A 22,247-nucleotide genomic window follows, 5' to 3' on the forward strand; every position below is an offset into this window, starting at 1 on the left:
TATCTCTAATCTTAGCTTTTAAATGGTCTCTTTGGGAAGAAGGAGAGAAGAGAACAAAAGTAGGAATGGAATTATGGGGGAGGGTGATATTAAAAGTAATGTAGAAAATGAAAATAATTCAAATCCCTAGTTTGGATGCTGTTCTTATCAGTGTGTGATCAAATAGCAGATAAAGGCAATGATGGGAACCATCAGAAAATTTAGAAACATTTTTGGTAAAATTTGATTAGATAACTGAAAGATCAAAAGCTATTTTTCCTAGGAAGAGGCCCAAAGTTATAGTTGAATTTCTGTAACACAGAACAATGGTTCAAATAAATCAGATCTTCTCATCAGAAAATTCAGTTTTAGAGGTATTGAATCTTTTATTCTGTGTTAAATCATAAATTAAAAATGTAAATTTTAAATTTTTTACAATTAAATTAAAAAAATTAATTTTTAATTTTTTACAAATTAAAAATGTAAAAAAGTAGAATGTTCCAGACTGAAAACCTTTGTACGTTAAGGAATTGCTGTGTGGGTCAGAACATAGATACACTTCCCTGCACTCCCCAAAGTCACCCTAAGGAAAGGTTGCTATTTCTTAGATGATGGCCAGCCAGCCATGTATTTGTTATATACATCATTGTGAATTGGTCATACTGATGTGTTTTGAAGATACAACTAAGTAATTTTAGGTTCAAACTTTTAATGAAAATCTTCAGGCATTCTAAAAAGTCCTTTCAAACTTTCATTGTGTAAATTGTAATCTCATTTTTATTTTCCCTAATCCCACCAAGTCATCACTCCTTTTATGAAATAGTATCTTAGTGAGATGTCTTATGTATGACAGTGTATATCATTTTGATTTTTGTTTTCTCACATTTGCTAATTACACACATTAGATACAGTTGTGATCTGTTATGGCAGCTTGTAAAATATTTATTGAATATCTAATATAGTCATATGATATTCTAGGCTGTTGGGTTTTAGCAGTATATGAATTTCAGCTGTTAAGAAATTTATATCCCATGGGGGAAAGAAAGAGGGGTGGGTAATCAACTCCTAGGTAAATGAATAAATAAATATAAAAATTCCAATCTGATATATGCTATGAATAAAATAAAATAGAGCAGAGTAGGAGAGAATGGGCGGGGACTGTTTTAGAGACAGTAATCATGGGAAACCCTTTCTGGGAAGGTAGCGTTCGAATTGAGACCTGAATGGTAAAAAGTTAGTGTAAAGGACTGGAAACAGTAACAAGACCTTTGTGCCTGGAACATACTGACCATAAGCCAAAATAGTTGGAGATGACATTGGAGAGAGAGTCAGGGGCTAGATTTTATAGGGCCGGTAGATTTCATTTTGTTATTTTTTTTTTCTAATTGCACTGTGAAGTTACTTACAGGTTTTAAACAGGGGATTTGGGGATCGTCTGACTGACCTATACACCAGGGTCTGTAAAAAACGCCAAAATGAGGTCCCCTAAACTGTCTAGGAGGCTATTTCAGTATCCTAGGAGAGGGAGAAGAAATTAGTCTAGAATTCTATCATTTCAGATGGTGTATGTAACTTGATACATTTTGGAAGTAGAGCTTTCAGGACTTACTGATGGATTGGTTGGGGGCTGTAGAATAAAAGAGAGGTCAGAATTGTCCTGTAGGGTTTTATCCTGAGCATCTGGGTAGTGGTACCATTTTTCAAAATAGACATGACTTGGTGAAGGTGCATAACAAAGAATATTTCACTTTTCCTCATATTAGTTCTGCCTACTGGACAGCCACCTGGAGATGCTTATGGAACTAAAGAAGGAGATCTGGGCTCATGATTATAGTACTTGAATGAAAAAAGTTTATTTTTTTTTTTCTGTCACCAGAAAAAGACTATTTTTTATTGGACTGTTGTTTATTGCTTTAGTTAATACACCAAGTATAAATTTACCCAGTATGAAGTTCTAGAGTAGTTCAGTTCTAGCTAAAAAAACAAAGTAGGAGACTTATTTTTTGCTCAATATTAAAATTAAAAGACATTTCTAACTACAAACCAATGTATATCTTCAATATATATCCATTTTTTGTTTTCTCATGTATAAATTGCCATCCTATTTTTTAACTTTTCTTGACAAATATAATGCTTACATGTCTCCTAAATACCACTCTGTTCAATAAGTTCCTTTCCTAAGGCAAATGAAATAGCCTTTGATAGTATCCATATTATATATCTCTGTATCACACTGAAATTGTGGAAATCTTTTCATTGGTTTTAGAAATTGGGTCCTTATTTTATACAGTCATTTAGATACACTGAGAAATTTCTGTTACTTGACTGTGCTGTTTGCTTTTTGCTGTGTTCTAGTGGTTTGGCAATAGATTAGAGGTTGGGTTTCCACCATTTGGTACTAATTATCTAGGAACAATCTGATTTCCATTTATTACATTCACATGGCAGTGCTGCCTGTATTTATATCAGAAAAAAAGGTTTATTCTGCCCTCCTAGCCTCGTGAATGCCCCCAGAAGATTGTTCCATTATAAGATGTGGGCATAGCAAGTTCAATCAAATTGTTCCTCTTGATTCTTGTGCCTGGATGCTTACATTTTACTTTTCTGGCTATGGATGCTTTTAACCAAATAGGACTCTTGCCAGGAAGTTAAATGAATAAAATTGTAGTCCTTAGAAGTACTGGACTTTCTATTGCTGAGTAAAATAAATGTCTCCCTTTCAATTAAACCAAGTGTTTGTTACTGGATAAAATTCTACCTTTACATAATCAACTGTGTGGCCACTGATTAGACTTGATAGGACAATTTTAACCTAAAATGTGTATTTCATTGTGGGTAAACAAAACTGCCTATTTATCTTCATCTAGTGTTTTCTCAACTATTATTGAAGTCAAGATGGGCAAGAGCAGATTTTGAAAACTCTCAGTTACACAACAAGCCAAATGTGAATCTTTAAACAAAAGCATAAATTTTAAACATGACATTGATTTAAGAACATTTGTTGCCCACAAAAAGTGATTACTGGTTCATGGCTTCATTTTCATAATTGTTACTTGCACAAAAAATGATTCTAAGGCAGTAAACTCTATCTAATGGGAAGAAAAATATATTCCCTTCCAGCTCTGACCATGAATGCCTGATCAAATCATTTAATTTCTTGTTGCAGTTTTCCTCTTTGGGATATGTAGACAATCATGTCCATTTAACTCGTGACCTTGTTGTAAGAACAAACAAGATAATAGGTCTTACAAGTAAGAGACCAATAAAACCAAATTGTGAATCTAGAAATCTGAAAAAAAAAAAAAAAAAAAAAAGTACATTCACAATGCCATAAATTCTAAACCCTAGAAGTTTTTATGTTTAAAACATGGGGTGCCTGGGTGGCTCAGTTAAGCGTCTGACTTTAGCTCAGGTCTTGATCTAGTGGTTCATGAGTTCGAGCACCACATCAGGCTCTGTGCTGACAACTCAGAGCCTGGAGCCTGCTTCAGATTCTGTGTCTCCCTCTCTCTCTGTCCCTCCCCCACTAGCACTCTGTCTCTCTCTCTCTCTCTCTCTCTCTCTCAAAAAATGAATAAACATTAAAAAAATTAAAACTTAAAGTCATATTAAAAATGTAACATAATAGTGAACTTTGAAAGTGTGAATCTGCATGGCAGCATAGAAAGATCTGCTAGAATATTTTGCATCACAATTGTATTTCCTCATCTTTAGTGTTATTTATAATCTACCAGTTTTTCAACTAGAAAAATTTAGACATCATCCCTTAAATATAAATTTAAATAATTACTTTGTAAATTTAATTCTAAGTAACATTTTGAAACTCTATTTTAATAGTAATGTTAAATCATATTTTAATCTTAAAGTTGTTTTACATTTTAAAAGGATATTTGGATATTTATATTACCAAAACATTAACAGCCTAAAGTAAAATTTTGATACCATTCTTTTTTTTTAATTTTTTATTTTAGAGAGAGAGAGAAAGAGGGAGAGCACAGATGGGGAGAGGCATAGAGGGAAAGAGAGAATCCCAAGGAGGCTCCATGTTCAGCATAGAGCCTGACATGGGGCTTGATCCCATGACCCTGGAATCATAATACAGTTTTTTTGTTGTTGTTTAAATGTTTTCAACCTTTACTGAAAATGCAAACCCTTCTATGACACTTCATCATTGCTGTCACATTTAGACAAGGCTAAGGTTGAAATATTCACCATGCCTAAATGCACCAAGCCACTGCTTCCTAGAGCAAGCTACAAAACTACAACAATGAATCTCAGATATGGGCCTTCATGATTAATAGACCTTAATAACCTAACAACGTCTGCATAATTAATATGTAATGATTGAACATAAAGCTCCTTGTTTCCTTAGTTTAATAATTCAGATCCTGTGCACCTTCATAAAGACCAAAGCACTTGGAATTATGAGCATAAAGGACGAGTTAAACAGTGGTGCCAGAATTTCTGTAAGAGAGTGCAAAAATTTTGGTTTCTAGCCATCTGTCAAAATATTGACAGAAGACCCAAAATAAAAATATCAAGCTGTTTTCATCTAAACTATGTATTTAATTTCATAAATAAATATCCTTAATGAGTTAAAAATGGCAGCTTACAAAATGTCTAACTCCTGACCCCCTAAATTTAGAACCACCACTCAAAATGTTTTTTATTTAACTTTCTTTTTTTTCATTTTATTTTTTTAATTTACATCCAAATGAGCGTATAGTGCAACAATGATTTCAAGAGTAGATTCCTTAATGCCCCTTACCCATTTAGCCCATCCCCCTCCCACAACCCCTCCAGTAACCCTCTGTTTATTCTCCATATTTAAGAGTCTCATATTTTGTCCCCCTCGCTGTTTTTATATTATTTTTGCTTCCCTTCCCTTATGTTCATCTGTTCTGTGTCTTAAAGTCCTCATATGAGCACCACTCAAAATATCTAACAGATGTAATATTTAATTCCTTGACTTGAATCATTTCAAAGTTAGGAATCACAAACACAAGACGTCAGTACAGCCCAGGCTGTGACATAAATGTGTAATGGGTACGTGGTGGTAGTAATGAATTAGGGAGCATATACCCAACTTAAATGGTACAGCAGTTACTGCCAGTCAATTATTTTCAGGCAAGTCTGTGGGCTCACTTTCTAGATTTTCAAACTTCTCAAGAAAAGCTCCAGATTTTAATGTTCAATCTCTTAATATTACCTGAAAGCAACTGATTCAGTGTTTTAAGAGATTTGTGTGACCGAGCAATAAATGCCGGTTGACCAAAACTTCATTACTGACCCAAAGGAAACCTGTGATAGTGGTAGAGTCTTAAACTTTAGATACCACAACTATTGATAGATATCCCAGCTTTACCATTTTGAAAGTGAAAAATACCTCTTAACTCGTGTATTTAACAACTTGATTATTTTCATGTTATATAAGTATATGTTCTCAGAGCAAGTAGAAGGCATAGTATTAACACTGTCATAAAACACTAGAGCACTTATAAGTTAGGTTATTTTGGCCTTCATTTGTTTTGAGGCATCTGGTTAAGATTTCTTGGCCAATATAAGTCATAAAATAATATAGAATACCCTCACTTATGTTATAAGCCAGATGATACCAAGGACAACTTCCACTTAATATCATATTATGTTTACTCAGTATAAATATTCTTAAAATTTTCCATTTTTAAATTTAAAAATTATCTAATATAGGGATACCCAGGTGACTCAGTCATTTAGGTGTTTGACTTTTGATCTCAGCTCAGGTCTTAATCTCAGGGTTGTTGGTTCAAGCCCTGCATTGGGCTTCATGCTGAGTGTGAAGTCTATTAAAAAAAAAAGTGCTGTAGTATAAATTAGACAGTAGATATATGTTGACAGCTTATTATATGCCTACAACTCTGATGTGTTATATAGTCTTTTAGAAAATACTTCTTTTATTTATTTATTTATATTTACTTTTTAGAGAGAGAGAGAGAGCACATGCACATGTGTACATGTGTCGGGGGGGAGAGAGAGAGAGAGAGAGGGAGGGAGAGAGAGAGAGAGAGAGAGAGAGAGAGAGAATCTTAAGCAGGCTCCATGCTCAGTGCAGAGCCCAATGTGGGGCTTGATCTCACGACCCTGAGATCATGACCGGAGCCAAAATTAAGAGTTAGATGCTTAATTGACTGAGCCACCCAGGTGCCCTGGAAATACTTCTTTTAGATAAAATTTGGAAAAATTTTGTCCACAAGGAGCTTACAAGTGTCACTTAAAGTATATGGTGACCACCAATCACAAAATTATACAGTAAACTATGTAGACTATAAAATAAATTTTAAAATTATATATACACACACACGCGCACACATACATGTATACATATCTACAGATAGATTGTTAGGGAGGTCAATAGGAAAAAAATGATTATGTAACTGTATATGCATATTAATAGTTATTAATTATATAACTCAGACCATCAGAGATTTGTTTCCACACTGAACCTTCCCTTCAGTTTAAATCTGTCACTTTACACTGCCTGGTTTTGTCCTCTGCTTTGAGAAACGAGTGAAGAAGTGACTCCCATCTTAAAAACTTCCTTCAAATTTGTGGGTTCTCCTAACTATAATTTTGGTTATAACCTTTCACTATGAGATTATCAAAAGCCATATTTGTGTTGGCTGCCTCAAAATCCGTGTTAAAAAAAAATCTCTGAAGTGTGACCTGTAGCTTAGAAGTCTGACTCCAGGGCCAATCCTGTCAGCCCAGTCATAGGCAGTTACAAAGTCTTCCCCTGGCGAGTCTCACTGGGGGGAAATCTGCCCTGCCTATGCCAGATTTAGTGCATAGAATGGAGGAGTTGCAGTCAAGGACTTAGTGCCCTCAACCTCTGGCAGCCATGCTCTTACACATATCTGCATTCCTAGCCCAGTTGCCTATATTCAGAGGTCTCCTTATTGGAGGCCCTTGGCCATGGCCTTCTCAAAAAGCCTTTGTCAAGACCATCTTATGAGGGCCTTGAAGACTCCTTTCTCCACTATGATTCAGTACTCAGTACTTTTCTACTCCTAACCCTTCCTCCATTTCCTTCTCTTGTCTTGACCCCTCCCTCAAAACAACAACAAAAATAACAAGGACACCAACAACAAACCAGCAAGACCTTTAGTTCAGGGCTCCCTCAATAGACAGTGCCTTGCTTTTGCACTGGTACTTCTGACCTTAGTCCAGTTCCATTTCCTGGAGAAGAAAATGGGACATTGATGAGGCCAGCATCTTCTTCCTGGCATCTTGCTTATACTACAGCAGTAAGTGAATAAAGGCTTAATTATTACTTTCATTTTGGCTTGTTGTTTTCATTGACCACTCTGACATCTGGCAGCCCAGTTGTTACTAGCTCAGCTTTTGACAGTAGCTTTCCACACTGTTATGGAAATAACTTATAAAAGTCAACCAAAAACTGATGTCCAGATCCAATCCACTTACTGATTATCCAACTATTTATTATCTCATTAATTCGTGATTGCCCTTTCCTGAGAAATCTTCTCATTTGGAACTCACTACCCATAGGAAGGTGGTGATAATTGCAGTCAGATTGTTTTGAATTTAACCTCTATAGGAATAAATCACAAAGAACATATGGGCCTTAATTTTCCCATATCTTTATTGTAACAAGGACATAAAATTACTAATACTTATATCACAAAAGAGTGTTTTGAGTGTTAAATTTAAAATGATTGTTGTAAGCCTTTTTGAAAATTCTACAAAGTCATTACTTTTTACTAGACATTACTCCTACTTCAGTTATTGCTTTTTTTCTTGTTATTATACTTCCTTTTCCCATGTCATTACACAGAAGCTCTAATCGAAATAAATCATCAAGCTTCACTCTTTATTGTCTTCCTCTCAAGTCCTAGTAATGTAATATTTTAGTGAGAAATAGTCAAACATTCTCAAATCTGAGGACTGTTGCAATAAGAAAGTATACACAAACAATTTTTATTATTTTTTTAAATTTTTAGTAAAGTTATTTTGAAATTACTTACCTTTTTGCAAAATACCATTTTACAAATAAATTTTCATAATATACTTTTTCCTTTTTCCTCCATGTCTTCTTTCTTCTCCTTAGTGTATTTCTCTGTCATTCCTTTACAGCTGCTGCACCAAGTGTCTGATCATGAGCAACATGGGTTTCAGAGATGCTCATCCTCTTTCTGGCGTAGTAGTGATGATGATTCATCTTCCTGTCTAAATATTTCTTCCATTACTGTCACTCCTGTCAACTCGCCTGATTCCAGACTGTCATTGGGACTGTTAATACCACCACCTTCTAAATGTGGCCTTCCCAAGCCAATCAGTGAGAGCAGCATCCCAAGACCTCATGTAATTTGCTAAGCACAAAAGCCTTTTTTACTATCCCACATATGTTTTTTAAAGTCTACTAAAATGTGCCATTTATAGTGTAATGAAAAAAAATCAGGTATGTCCAGAATCAATGTGATATGACCTGGCAACTTTGTGTGCCATTCATTTTTACTTCCTTTTACCTGATATCAAAGTTTCAAGCAACAAGTGGTGATTGTGTACATATCCACAGAAAGACAAAATAGGACAGGTAACTTCAAAGGACCCACTGATATAGCAACTGGGAAGTCAGGTCATCAGTGATATTGGTAAAAGCAGTTTCAGCAGCATTTGGTACCAAAAAAAAAAAAGTCTCAATTGATACGAGTATCTCTTCTGAGGAGCTTAACCTTGAGGGAAAGAGTAAGAGAGATGAGAGGCTAGAGTAGTAAAGAGAGACAGAGTAAAGACATTTCTGATTGGTTTGCTTTAAAAACAGTCAAGATTTGAGTATCTTTATATCCTGAGAAAGAGGAGAGAGCTGCCAGGGCAGCTAGAGGGATGGGTCGATTAGGAAAACTATTCCTGAGTAGGAGGAAAGGGCTGAGGGATAAAGTTGCCTTAAAGTCTTTGGACAGTATTTATGACTGATAAAGTGAGCAGGGTATTAAAGAAAAGGAGATGACAGCAATTTTCCTTCATGAAAAAAATGTGCTAATGGCCATATTGACTGAATAGCAAATCTGTCACTCTTTACACACAATCAGCCTTATTTTTCTTCCATTACCTTCATTATCTGTGATTTAGAAAAATAAGTGTATTCTGAAGAGTCTAATTTTACTATGAAACACTCTTAAGTAATTAATCTCTGTTCATGTTCTTTGAGGAAAAGCAAGTTTTTCCTTACTATTCTTCTCCAAAATCGGAATTCTCTTTCTTTTATAGGTTGTGTGTACCCGTTTGTGTGTGTTTTTTCCCCCTGAATGGCAAAGTGATGATTGTTTCATTCTTATGTTACATCCTGGCCCAGACTGACCCAGATAGCTTAATGATTTTGGTGGTATTTTTAGTGATTATTAATTTATTTCACAAGGTAGCTATTTATCATAGAAAACTATGAAGTCTTACCCAAGAATAAAAGGCACTGCAGTGAGTATAATAGTTAGCTATCATTGTAGTTATTAATACAAATTAAAATATACTCTTTAAAAATTTTTAAAGTTGTTATCATTTGCATTTGAATGGTCATATAAGAAGATGCATTGTTTATGTCCAGTTATCTCTGTCTAAAACATAATCTTATGCAAAACTATTATTGAAATCATGTTTTTATATAGCTTCTAATATTTCCAATCCTCTGATACAAATGGCAATTATTTCTAGATATACAGAAAAATCCAATATCTTTTATATCTATATAGCATAGTTTCTCACCATTTTTGCCATCATCTTTGAGATCATTGTTGCAGAAATTTTCTTTTGCTTTCTTGCCAATAAGCATTTGGTGTGACTGATTAAATCACATGAAATTGCCAACATTTAACTATTTTTGATCTATAAAATGTCAAGTTCATATGATTCAGCTGAATTTATTGCTGTTTATATATGTTTTATATGCATATGAAATAACATTGCAATGTATCTACCTGAAATACTGCCTTAATTCATATTATTTTCATTGCAGGCAGGCAGTGTGACACCTAAGTCACCCTCCACTGACATCTTCGATATGATACCATTTTCTCCAATATCACACCCATCTTCAACACCTACCCGCAATGGCACACAGCCACCTCCAATACCTAGTAGATCTACTGAGATTAGTAAGCTTTCTAAAGAAAACAATATTCTATGCTGTATTTGTGTACATTTTAAATGTTTAATTAACTTTATGGAAAATTATATATCTTAAGCTCACTAAAAGTGTTAATTACCAAAGAATTATGTTTATATGTGCCAAATAAGTTAATCATATTTTACTTTATAATTCAGGGTATACTACCAAAGACATCAGTATTGCATTGGAAATAATTTTTTGAAAAATGAGATGGGGTTATTTATATCATAATGAAAAGCATTTAATTACATTTTTATTTTATTTGGGGTTAGACTTCTAATGTTTTAATTTAATGATTAAAAACAATGCTTGCGGTAATGGTTTTAATATTTTCAACATGTTTAATGGAGTTCAGTTTAAATTCTTTGTTAGAGTATATGAAATTCTTAGTTAAAGAAATATGTAAATATACGGATTGTGTGATTTGTTTATTACCCCTATATAAGGATATTTTACTTAATATCTAACATACTATACATATATTGCTCTTCTGACTTACTTTCTATACATTTGGAAGGTACATTAGAGTCTCTTATTGATGGATTAGAAAGCATATAACAGATGCTCATTTTCAATGTCTTGATTATATTTTGATCTGCACCATGTCACAGAAACTTAAAGAATACTCCCCAACGTCCATGATCAGTCATTACATGCAAAGGGAAATCGAAGAAAAGAGAGTTTTACATCTTATGCTTTATTGCATCCTCTCTAGTTCACATTAAGACATTTTTAATATAACTCTGAAGTTTTGGCTTAGGGCTTAACGTATGTCAGGGCCTTTAATTTATTTGTTTCCCCTTGTGGAACTTAACCCAAGTATACTACACACATTAAGTATTCAATAAATTTTAGAGAAAAGCATTGGAAACTTCAGAAATCAGTTTATAAAAATATGTCAAACTTGTACATAAATTGAGATATATATTTAAATTCATTTGAATATATTTTGTGCCAACACAAAATATTTTTTCAGAGAATAATCCATAATATACATGTCATAGTGTGTTTTTAGCAAATGTTGCCAATATCCTGATATCATGATGGGGTATTTTTTGTCCTTGTGAGTGTCCACATCTCTTCCTTTACTGTTTTTCACTTCCTTGGATTTCATCGCTGATTCATTCATTCATTTATTTAGTCCATTGGGCATTTGTTTAACACATATGATAGACTTGGGTTGCAATCTGGAATTTGAAATGCAAATTAGCCATAGATCTCCAAAAGAGGGTTTTAATACAGGTCAAAATATAAATTGAAAAGAGCAAATAGATTTGAAAATATTTAGAAGGAATAATATGTCAGGATGGTATTGAGAGTTCAAAATCAATGATGATTCAGGATTTTAGACCAAATGTTGTTAACAGGGAAAATTAGAAGTAGAGAAGGGGGAAAATGTGTTCCATTTTAGACATTTGATATGTCTAGATTTTTCAAAGGCATATCAAACAATAAAATGCCTGTAATAAAAATCTCTATTCTTTCTGGCCAACTCTACTTTGTTTTTATTAATTCATTTCTTTTCACAAATATCTTTCATGTGTAAAAGCATTGTTGGATGTACTCGTGGTATGGGGGTAACCAAGGCATTCCTACAAAGAAAAGTTCCTCTGTTCTCCAAGTTCTGGTGTATTGCCTAAGTAACACCAGACTGAGGAAAATAAATAACAACAACAATAATAACACCATATATATAAGGTGACTGTATATATATATATGTGTATATATATATATATATATATACATATATATATATAATACCCATATATAATACCTATAGGTCACGTATAAGGTGACAATACATTTCCATTTGTTTAGGACAGTTCTGGTTTATCTCTTTTGTCCCGGTGTAACTGTCAGAAGCATTACTTTTATCTTAAAACTTAAATGTCTTTATTTGGATTATAAATTCTACGTCCCTCTTATTTATATAATACTTACCAGCACCAGGAACTTATAATTTTTTTTTTACTTATTTAATACATGAATTTGAAAAAAAAGTTGTAACTAGAAAAGCAAGAACCTTTAATAATGAGGGTTCATAATTTAGAGGATATGGTAGAAGAAAGAACATAAATATTATTTCTTACATAGCATTGAATTTTGAGAATATAATTTTTTTACAAATGAAAAGTTTAATACATTATAAATTCGCATGCACCTATATAATTTTTAAAAGTTGTGTCAATTAAGGCTGCATTTGAATGATTCAGAGGAGAGAAGTTTCATAATTTTTAAATTTCTAAATCATATAATAGGCCATAATTTTATAAATTACAAACATCAATTTTAACTTTGTTGCTTCCTTAATGATTAAAAAATGCATACTTTAGAATTTATGTACAGAGAGCTATTTGATATTCTATTATTGGTATTTTTTTTTTTTAATGTTTATTTACTTTTGAGACAGAGAGAGACAGAGCATGAATGGGGGAGGGTCAGAGAGAGAGGGAGATACAGAATCTGGAGCAGGCTCCAGGCTCTGAGCTGTCAGCACAGAGCCCGACGCGGGGCTTGAACTCACGGACCGTGAGATCATGACCTGAGCCAAAGCCAGACACCCAACCAACCGAGCCACCCAGGTGCCCCTATTATTGGTATTTTTAAAAGGAAATCTGTTTCTAGGATAGAAGACATTTTTAAAGAACCTGTCCCATTGTGTTTATTTAGGAAGGTGATATGATTTCATAGTACATGAAACAACATGCCTTACATTTTTTTCTGAATAAATGTGAGATTAAGGTATCACGAGCTATGAGTAAACTACTTACCAATCTGCTCAGTCCCACATACTGCTTCACTGTTGTGTTACAAAGGCATCCGTAAGGAATAGAGGTCTTCAAAAAGCAATCTGTTATTGTAGTTAATTTAAATTGCTTCAGTAAAATGTAGGTATTGTAATATACTAATTATCAAGTATTTGAGAATTTGATATTGGGAAGTCTTAATTAAAGACACAGAAACCTCTCTGGGTAATAATTCTCTGTAACCAGTTTTTAATACTGTCATAAAATGGATCTTGGCTTCTTTGTTGGTGTTTAACTAGTCTAAGCTCAGGGAAACCCAGCATAAAGTGTGTGTGGATAGGAGCTCATTTGGTTATGTGAGTAGTTCTTTATGTAATCTTGCCTTTGAAATCTAACTCACTCAACTCACTTTCTGTCATTTCATTTACTAAATTATTTTCCTCCTTTTAGAACGGGACCTGTTTGGAGCAGAACCTTTTGACCCATTTAACTGTGGAGCAGGGGATTTCCCTCCAGATATTCAATCAAAATTAGATGAGATGCAGGTGACTGTTTTAACAGATTGGCTTATAAATGGTTTATTTCTTTTTAATATGGAACACAGAGAATGTTATATACCAAAACTACCCTTTCCTTGAATTATTATCCCTATGAAAACTTACTTGAAACAATTACTTTAAAATAATCATATATATTTAGTCCTAAAAACGTTCCTACAGATGCTAAGGATAAGGTTTTATTGTGTTTTGTTTAGTTTTTAATAGTACAATTTACAGTGACAATCAGATGGTTCTTTTTTTATACAAAATTGCGTGGATTTAAATGGTTCATTACTTTGAAATCCAAAAATTGCAGGGTCATTGCACTAGACTTATAAGATTTCAACTCAGTTTTTAACAATTATGAATTTCAGATTGTACATGGAGAGATGAAGGAAAATCTTTGTGAGAGTAAAATCAGTCTCTTTTAAAAGAAGCATTGTAGTTATGGCTCATAACTTCTGGGTTCTTATTGAAAAAGCAGGCACCCAGTGACAACTTCTTTAGGAACGTAGTCCAGTTGGGTTTCCATTTCTCTCTCCCTCTTATTTTTCAATTCTGAATTGTACTGAAAGTTTGAAGGTATTATGGGCTGTGATTAATAAATAATCTTAAAAGCACCAGGAAAAAGACTTCTCTTTATATTTGTCCTTTATATTTTGGTGGTTATTATATCCTATTTTTTTATTGAAAAGACTTTGTGTATGTATGGTAGAATGTAGGCAAAGACCAATTATATGAAGCTGATTGGGAAGAGGCAGTGAGTGAAGAGAAGGAGTTGTTGCCACTTATAGGCAATGAATTCTCTATGCTTCATTTCCTGGACAAAACAAAATTAATGGTGGATTCTGATCATCTAACACTGGTGAAACACTCCTTTCTAGAAAGATAATATAAATATCCTTCCACTCATTTTGGACTACAGCTATGAAGCACTCTTCTTCTTTTCTAGGTATTATGTGAATTTCTTTATTGTTTTAGAGATAATAATGCCTGCATCTTAAAAGTTGCATTATTTAATATACACCTTGAGATTTTCAAAGCATATGTTAAAACAACATTTCTCAAGTTGGGTGATTCATAATTTCCTTTTATGTGAAAAAAAATTATTTTAAATCCTTTATATTGGCTTAAATTGTTATAACATTTCTTAAAAATTTACCAAAAAAGTTATACATAACTTATTCTTATAGCTCTGATACAACTATTAATTCAAAACTTATAAATTAAATAAAAGCAAAATTACAACACCTAATAAAATTGATTTAAATTAAGAACTTCAACAAGGTGGATGATGTTATCTGGCTGAAACTAAAACCACCAATATCAAACTTCTGTTGATTTCGGCATGTATCCTGTTTGATGGTACAATTTCTCTCCCTCTTTTCTATATTTCAAATACTATGAAACTTTCACTCAAATAGTGCATGGTTATTTACCAAGAACACTTTATTTCATGTGAAATCAATTCCTCTCCATTTTCAATAGTTTTACCAATTAGGTTTATGCTACTTGGGGCTAATGCTTTTATTAGAACAGACACAAACATGGGCACAGTGGTGTTTGTTCCCAAGCATTAAAATCATAAAGAGTACTTTTCTTTTAATGTTTTTTAATTTCCACAAAACTGAAGAATTTTCTATAGATTTTTTAAAATAAGCCTACATCTCCAGATTTTTGTAGGAACTAACTTTGAGAGACACTGTATTGGAATGATTTAGTGATGTGTTAGTTAAGTAATGTTAAGCTATGGTATTTTTGCTTTGGTTTTTGTTTTGCCATTTCTAATATTTTCTTAATGTCTTTTTTATTCTTTTCTGCTTTCATGGTGGGTAGCGCCAGAGATGGTTGGTATATCATTTTCATAATAATTTTAAACAACTTACAACTCCTTAAAGCTAAAACCTTAATATTTGCATGCTCTACTTAATAAATATTCAAACAGCAGTTTCATATGGATGTCTCTGATTATTAGTTGTGTTTAAAGAGGTTTTATAACTCATATTTTAAAGTTCTTTTTTCAATGATGTAGTCATTATTGCATTGTCTACCTCATTGCTTGTCTGTTTTTTTGTTTTGTTTTGTTTGTTTGTTTTTCCTTAGTTCAAGATTTATTGCAAGGTCACTTTAACTAAAGTAAAATAATATTTTCTCCATCTAAAGTCTATGACAACTTTTGCTATTAATCTTGTAAGCCTAATTAATCTAATGCACACATTTGGCTACTATTTTTATCTTTGCATATAATGTAAAAACATTAGAGAACAGTGGGTGTATAAATAATGAGTTAATAAGCCTAGTGAGATGTTTGGGTTTTCTCTTTAATTTACAGAGGAAATCACAAAAATATCTTGTGCATGTCAGAAGTTAACCTGAAATGTTAAGCCATATTTCATTATAAATTGTTGGAAAATTAAATATTTGTTTGAAGTTAATAATGTTATTTAATGTGACATAGTTTAAACTTTCTGGTATGTGTCACTGACAGACAAATCAGTAAAATAGTAATGATAACCCAGATGTGTGACGTCTAAGTTATAATAATTTAATACATTAAAAAAGAAGCATGGCAAATCAGTGAAGGATGAAAGAATTTTGCATTAAGGGGTTGTTAAATCAACTGGTTACTAATTTGGTAGAAGATCAAGGTACAGCTGTAACTTACAACAAATATCCAAGTAAATTTCAGAAAGATTTGTCAGTTTAAAATGTTAAAATACAATTGAATATTTATCAGACTTTTGAGTTGGAAAGAAATTTTAATACAGAAAAGAAAAACTTGTACATTAGTTTTAAATGTACACATTTAAGGTAAATGTAAAATATGTATACAGAAGAATTTCTATAGTTCTTTGTAGTTTTTTCTTTTCTTTAAAAAAATCTATAAATATATCACATACACAGAATTAAAGTAAAAAGACACATAATTAGAAAAATAAACAGATAAATAAAAAAGCAGTAGTTCACAGACCACCAGGGGCTAACATGCATGTAGACATGTCTAATTTAATCAAAGAAAATCTACAAATTAAACAAAGAACTAGAAATGCTATTTTAATCAAGCAAATTAAATATTTTATTTCCTTATTAATGATCAGTGCAAGTGAAAATATGATGGACAAGCACTCAGTCATTGATGGGCAAGGGTCCATCCGTAGCATCCCTTTGGAGATTTGTTACTAATAAATACTTATATTTTTGATATCAAAAACTTCAATGAAGTCTATTCTGAGAAGAAAATGACTCTAAATGAAGAAAATCTCTACGGACAAAAACATCTAGTTAACTTTAAGAATAATTATAAAATACTAGATACAATTAAATCATATTAAAAAGTTAATAGAGGGGCACCTGGGTGACTCAGTCAGTTGAGCGTCTGACTTCAGCTCAGGTCATGATCTCACAGCTCGTGAGTTCGAGCCCCACGTCGGGCTCTGTGCTGACAGCTTGGAGCCTGGAGCCTTCTTCGGATTCTGTGTCTCCCTCTCTCTCTGCCCGTAACACACTTGCATTCTCTCTCTCTCAAAAATAAATAAACATTAAAAAAAAAATTTTTTTTTAGTTAATAGATTCATGGTTGCTGGAGGGAAAACTAGTGAAGAGACAGTAGGAGTAAGGGGATTAAGAGGTACAAACTTCCAGTTATAAAATAAATAAATCACAGGGATGGAAATAAGGCATAGGAAATACAGTCAATATTATAACTTTTATGGTGACAGATGGTAACTGCATAATGAGCATTGCATAATGTACGTAAATAGTGAATCACCATGTTGTACACTTGAGACTAATGTAAAATGTATGTCATCTATACTTGTATTTTTTTAAAAATTAATAAAATATTATATAATCATTAGCTTTATGGGAACCCAATATAGAAACTTTGTTCTCCTAGATTTTAAAAAAATATAAAAAATTATATATATGTGATACATTAAAATAAATAAGAAAGTTGTATATAATATATAGTTTTTATACTGTTATTAAAATTGTTTTTAAAAAATCTATACATAGATGAAAAGGAGACTCAAAGGACACATACTTCAATATGTTCATAATTCTTATGTAAGAGTGGTTTTCCTTCCTTGATATGCTTTTCTCTCTATTTCAAAATAAAAACATGCAACTGGGCAAAATATTTCATATAAAAAGTGAATCATTAATAATATATTAGAAAAAATAATATATTAATAAAATTATTCTTTTGTGTGATACTAGTTTACGATAACTTCCATCACTACATAAATAAAATAAAGCCTCATTTTCATTCAAAGTTTTACAATTCAAGTGGATATGGAACCTGAGAAAGATTCAGTGGTCATTAAATCATGATTTACTAAATGAAACCTAGGAGGGAAGGTTAGAAACTGTGAGAAATTTTATCTGAAGAGTAAAGAAAACCAAAGAGCAATATAACAATGTGTCTGTTAATGGGGATGATTAAATTCATCTATGGGGATTCCGAAAGGATCCTTCTTAAATCACTATGGAGATATTCTTGTAAGAGATCTACATTTTTAAATTATTGAAATAGTGACCAATCCCTATTTTACTTTGATTGCTATTCTGCCTTTCAAACACTACTGACACACTGATAAGTAGTTGAAGTGATAGTGGTTTAATTTCAGAATGAACTGACAAAAATTTTAAAACACTGTATGGTATCAAATCTTTCCAAAGTTAATACATACCTACACTGTCTGCCTATCTATCTATCTATCTATCTATCATCTATCTATCCTCTATCTATCATCTATCTATCTATCATCTATCTATCATCTATCTCTCTATCATCTATCATCTATCTATCTATCTATCTCTCTATCTCTCTATCATCTATCTCTCTATCATCTATCTATCTATCTATCTATCATCTATCTATCTATCATCTATCTATCATCTATCTATCTATCATCTATCTATCTATCATCTATCTATCATCTATCTATCTGTCATCTATCTATCTATCTGTCATCTATCTATCTATCTATCATCTATCTATCATCTATCTATCATCTATCTATCTATCTATCTATCTATCTATCTATCTAATATACCAGAAGATGACCTAGGACACAGATCCTCACATATCCAAATAAAATATTTATAAAATTAGTTAATTTATACTATCTTCAACTTAAAGGTTGACTTTCCTAAGTACTTGGCAGCTGTTTAAAATATATGCATACGTAAGGTAAAATATTTCTTCTTGTGATAAGAACAGCCTTTTTAAAAATAACGGTAAGTACTCTTTTACTCAACTAACTGTAATTTGTACTGTAAGTTCTGGGAAAAAGTTTTGAAACCCTTTGCAGTAGTGGCATTGCTCTGTGGCCTTTATAATGTAGGTATAATGAAGAGCATACTCCGTGTTAACAGCAAATGAGGTGTGGCTTGCAGTTTTAAAATGATTTTCTTCTACTGTATGATAATGTTCACATTGAATTTGTAATAAGATAAGTATGTTAGACACCTGTTGTAAACAAAAGTAATTTGGGGCAATGCAAAGAGATACACAACTGGCCAACATACAAGTAGATACAGTCTAATGAAATAAAATACAAAGGAGAACAGAGGACAAAAGACTTCTTTCTGAGTGATGTTTTATTTTCCATAATAAAGAATAGTCTGTTTACATTTTCACTCACCAATATGTCACATGGTCACCCCAAATTCCAAATTACCTGCCTGAACAAAATTTCAGTTCTGTTAGTAAGAGAGAAAGGTAAAGTATATATATATATATATATATATATATATATATATATATATATATATAAACTGCCACCGTGCTTCTACAAAAAACCCTAAAATGTAGCCCCAGTTCCTTTCATTAATGTGAGTCCCTGCTTTTTCTCTCTTCTTTGGCAGGCCAGTGTGCATAGATTAAGAGCAAGGGTGGGGAGAGAGGAGATGGAAAACTGGAGATAGCCCATTACCTTATGCAAAAATGAAGAGAGCTTGGAGTAGAGGACAAACTCTTTTGCCACTTTTTTTAATGTTTATTTTTGAGAGAGAGAGATACAGAGAGAGAGAGAGAGTTTGAACAGGGGAGGGCAGAGAGAGAGGGAGATACAGAATCTGAAGCAAGCTCCAGGGGACTTGAGCTGTAAGATCATGACCTGAGCCAAAGTTGGACACTCAGCAGACATCCACGCAGGCTCCCCTTGCCACCAACTTTTAACACAAAATCTTAGGAGGAAGAAAACTTCTCACAGCAATTGTGTACTTGCTCTCAATAAGTCAGAGACAACTTCCAAAAACATCTAAAACGTGCTTAGGGGGAGTGAGACTCAAAGCTACAACTTGAAACTGTAAGAAATAGCAGGACGGCGCTTGGGTGGCTCAGTCGGTTAAGCATCTGACTTCAGCTCAGGTCATGATCTCACAGTCCGTGAGTTCGAGCCCTGCCTCAGGCACTGTGCTGACAGCTCAGAGCCTGGAGCCTGCTTCAGATTCTGTGTCTCCCTCTTTCTCTGCCCCTCCCCTGCTCATGCTCTCTCTCTGTCTCAAAAATAAATAAAAACATTAAAAAAATTTTTAAAAAGAAGAAATAGCAGGACTAGTAGAGGAAGCTTCCTCCATTAGAAAGTGGTCTGCACATAGGATATGGCATTGTGTTTACTAAAAGTATTTTACCTAGCTCTGGACAGTGGCAACCAGGAAGAAAAGATGAAAACTATAAGGCTCTGTTGAACCTTTCATCAAACTTGAGGTCTAGCTATCTTACTTCTATTTAAATGAATATTGATCTTTAAAGCCAACAGAGGAAATTTAAACTAGAGTAGAATGGCATTACAGATTTTATTGAAATAAAACATGTAAGTCTTAAAACTACTTAACTCCATATATTTCTGTTTTCTTTTGTCTTTCATGCATGCTAACTTCACATATATTTAAAACATTTAAAATGCTAATGGGTGTACACAACTGTCTGGGATATACACCAATATAAAATTTTGACAAACCAGCATTTGACGTATTTTTTCTTAGCTGATCAAAGCATGAAGATTTCAACTTCTATTCAGAGACTCTTTATTTCCTGATTATCATTATTATCACTATTATTATTGTCATTATTGCCATAAGCATTTCCTATTTTAATTATTTTACTCTGTTTTACAGGAGGGGTTCAAAATGGGACTAACTCTTGAAGGCACAGTATTTTGTCTCGACCCATTAGACAGCAGGTGCTGATGTCAAGAACAAGAGATCCAGATTTGTGTTTAATTTGTTTTCTATACATATACATCATTCATTATTATTTTATGAAAGGTAGTATTCATGTGCCAATATATTTTTGAAAATCTTAACTTTTTGAAAATTATTTTAGTAAAATGTTCATTATTGATCTATAACATTTATTTCAAAAACAACTAATTGTAAAGTAAATCATACTTTTATGTTCCTTTCTGTTTCTCTTGTAGATGAATTTATAATCAAAAAACAGATTACCCAAATATCTGTCTTGTGTCTGAGTTCTAAATAATTAGCATCTTGAAATTTGTGTTCATTCTCCAGGCTGCTAGTTTATTATTGATTCCCAAAAGCCATACTTTAATGATACCTTTCAAAGTCTTGACAAGATATACCAATGCCAAGCTAAATATGTTCTATATTCAAACCAATAAACATGTTACCATCCATTAGACAGATGTTATTTTATGGATTAAATGTTGTTCATGTCATTGCAAAATGTAAACTTTGAATATAATGCCACGAGGTCATTTGTAGCAAGTAAAATAGCAAAAATATAATTTCCAATAATAATTAAAGCAAATAGAGTACTTGTTAGCAAAAACAAAGTAATAGTGTTATCTATTATTATCAGTTATACTCTAAGTCTTTTATTTATTTCATAAGTAAAGATTATGGGAAAAAATGAACATTTGCTCTTCGCAAAACACTTAATATTTAATTTCTAATGAGATAAGATAGACATCTATCTAATGAGATAAGGATTTACGTTGCTAAGCATCTCAATATCATCTGAGCTAATATTTCCTAAAAAAATATTTGGAATTTAGGCTGTCTATGGTTGCAATGTCTATTACCCATGTATACTTTACCAACTATATTTTTTCTCACTGAATAAAATTATTCTTCTCATATTTTCTCTTTTCATAGATATTTTCTCACCAAATTTTATTTTGTGATGACCCATTAGTTTTGATATTTTGAAATCTATGACAACTATTCTTTATGAATCATCAATATTATTTAGCAAATTTAATTTGTATTTGTTTTTGTTGAAGTCAGAATCTCATTTTTCACAAAAACCAAGTGGCTTCTCAGTTTGGTTCAACATAAACAATAAAATTTTCTTGTACTTAATTCATAATGTGTTGATGAGCTCTGACCCTTAAAAATGTTTGTTTCCTATGCATTTGCCCATTATGTAACAAGCTTTAGTTTGTACTCAGTGCAAGAAAAATCTATGGTCAAAATTTAAAATTTGGTTCATCACATCATAAGAAAAATAGATTAATGAAAATATGAGCTTAGATTAGGGGTAGATCTTAAAAGTAGATTTTTATTTTACTCATGGGAATTTCTGTCAAGTGCTAAAGGTACATATTCAGTAGGAAAAGAAATCAAATATGCTTATGCAATATTATATTTGTATGTATCTTCATGATGTTCTATGGTATATATAAGCCTTGTTTTCTGTTATCTGCTAAGTTGTACCTTAATTAGAGGTTAGTATATGTTTCATAAAGAAGAATCTTTATAATTTTGTTTGTCATATAGTATTTTGGAATTTGTATAATGAGGATGTTTAGAAGCCATTTCAATGGCTTTTTTTTTAACAGATAGAATTTGTAT

At 32.5% G+C, this 22,247-nt stretch overlaps 1 protein-coding gene across 6 annotated transcripts in view; it reads left to right on the top strand.

The window, feature by feature from the left end:
• Positions 1-20,707, top strand: part of GULP1 (GULP PTB domain containing engulfment adaptor 1) — a 273,910-nt gene extending 253,203 nt beyond the window's left edge. For 5 of the 6 annotated variants that reach the window (XM_042949408.1, XM_042949412.1, XM_042949411.1 and 2 more), the window contains 3 exons: positions 9,983-10,121; positions 13,333-13,427; positions 20,547-20,707. In XM_042949408.1, the coding sequence (XP_042805342.1) occupies positions 9,983-10,121; positions 13,333-13,427; positions 20,547-20,618 (306 nt within the window). In that variant the 3' untranslated portion in view covers positions 20,619-20,707. Of the gene's footprint in view, positions 1-8,109; positions 8,338-9,982; positions 10,122-13,332; positions 13,428-20,546 lie in introns of all 6 variants that reach the window. The other variant, XM_042949414.1, reaches the window with a different exon arrangement.
• Positions 20,708-22,247: the final 1,540 nt, after the last annotated feature.

This window comes from Panthera leo, chromosome C1 (assembly GCF_018350215.1).
Source record: "Panthera leo isolate Ple1 chromosome C1, P.leo_Ple1_pat1.1, whole genome shotgun sequence".
Classification (NCBI taxonomy): Eukaryota; Metazoa; Chordata; class Mammalia; order Carnivora; family Felidae; genus Panthera; species Panthera leo.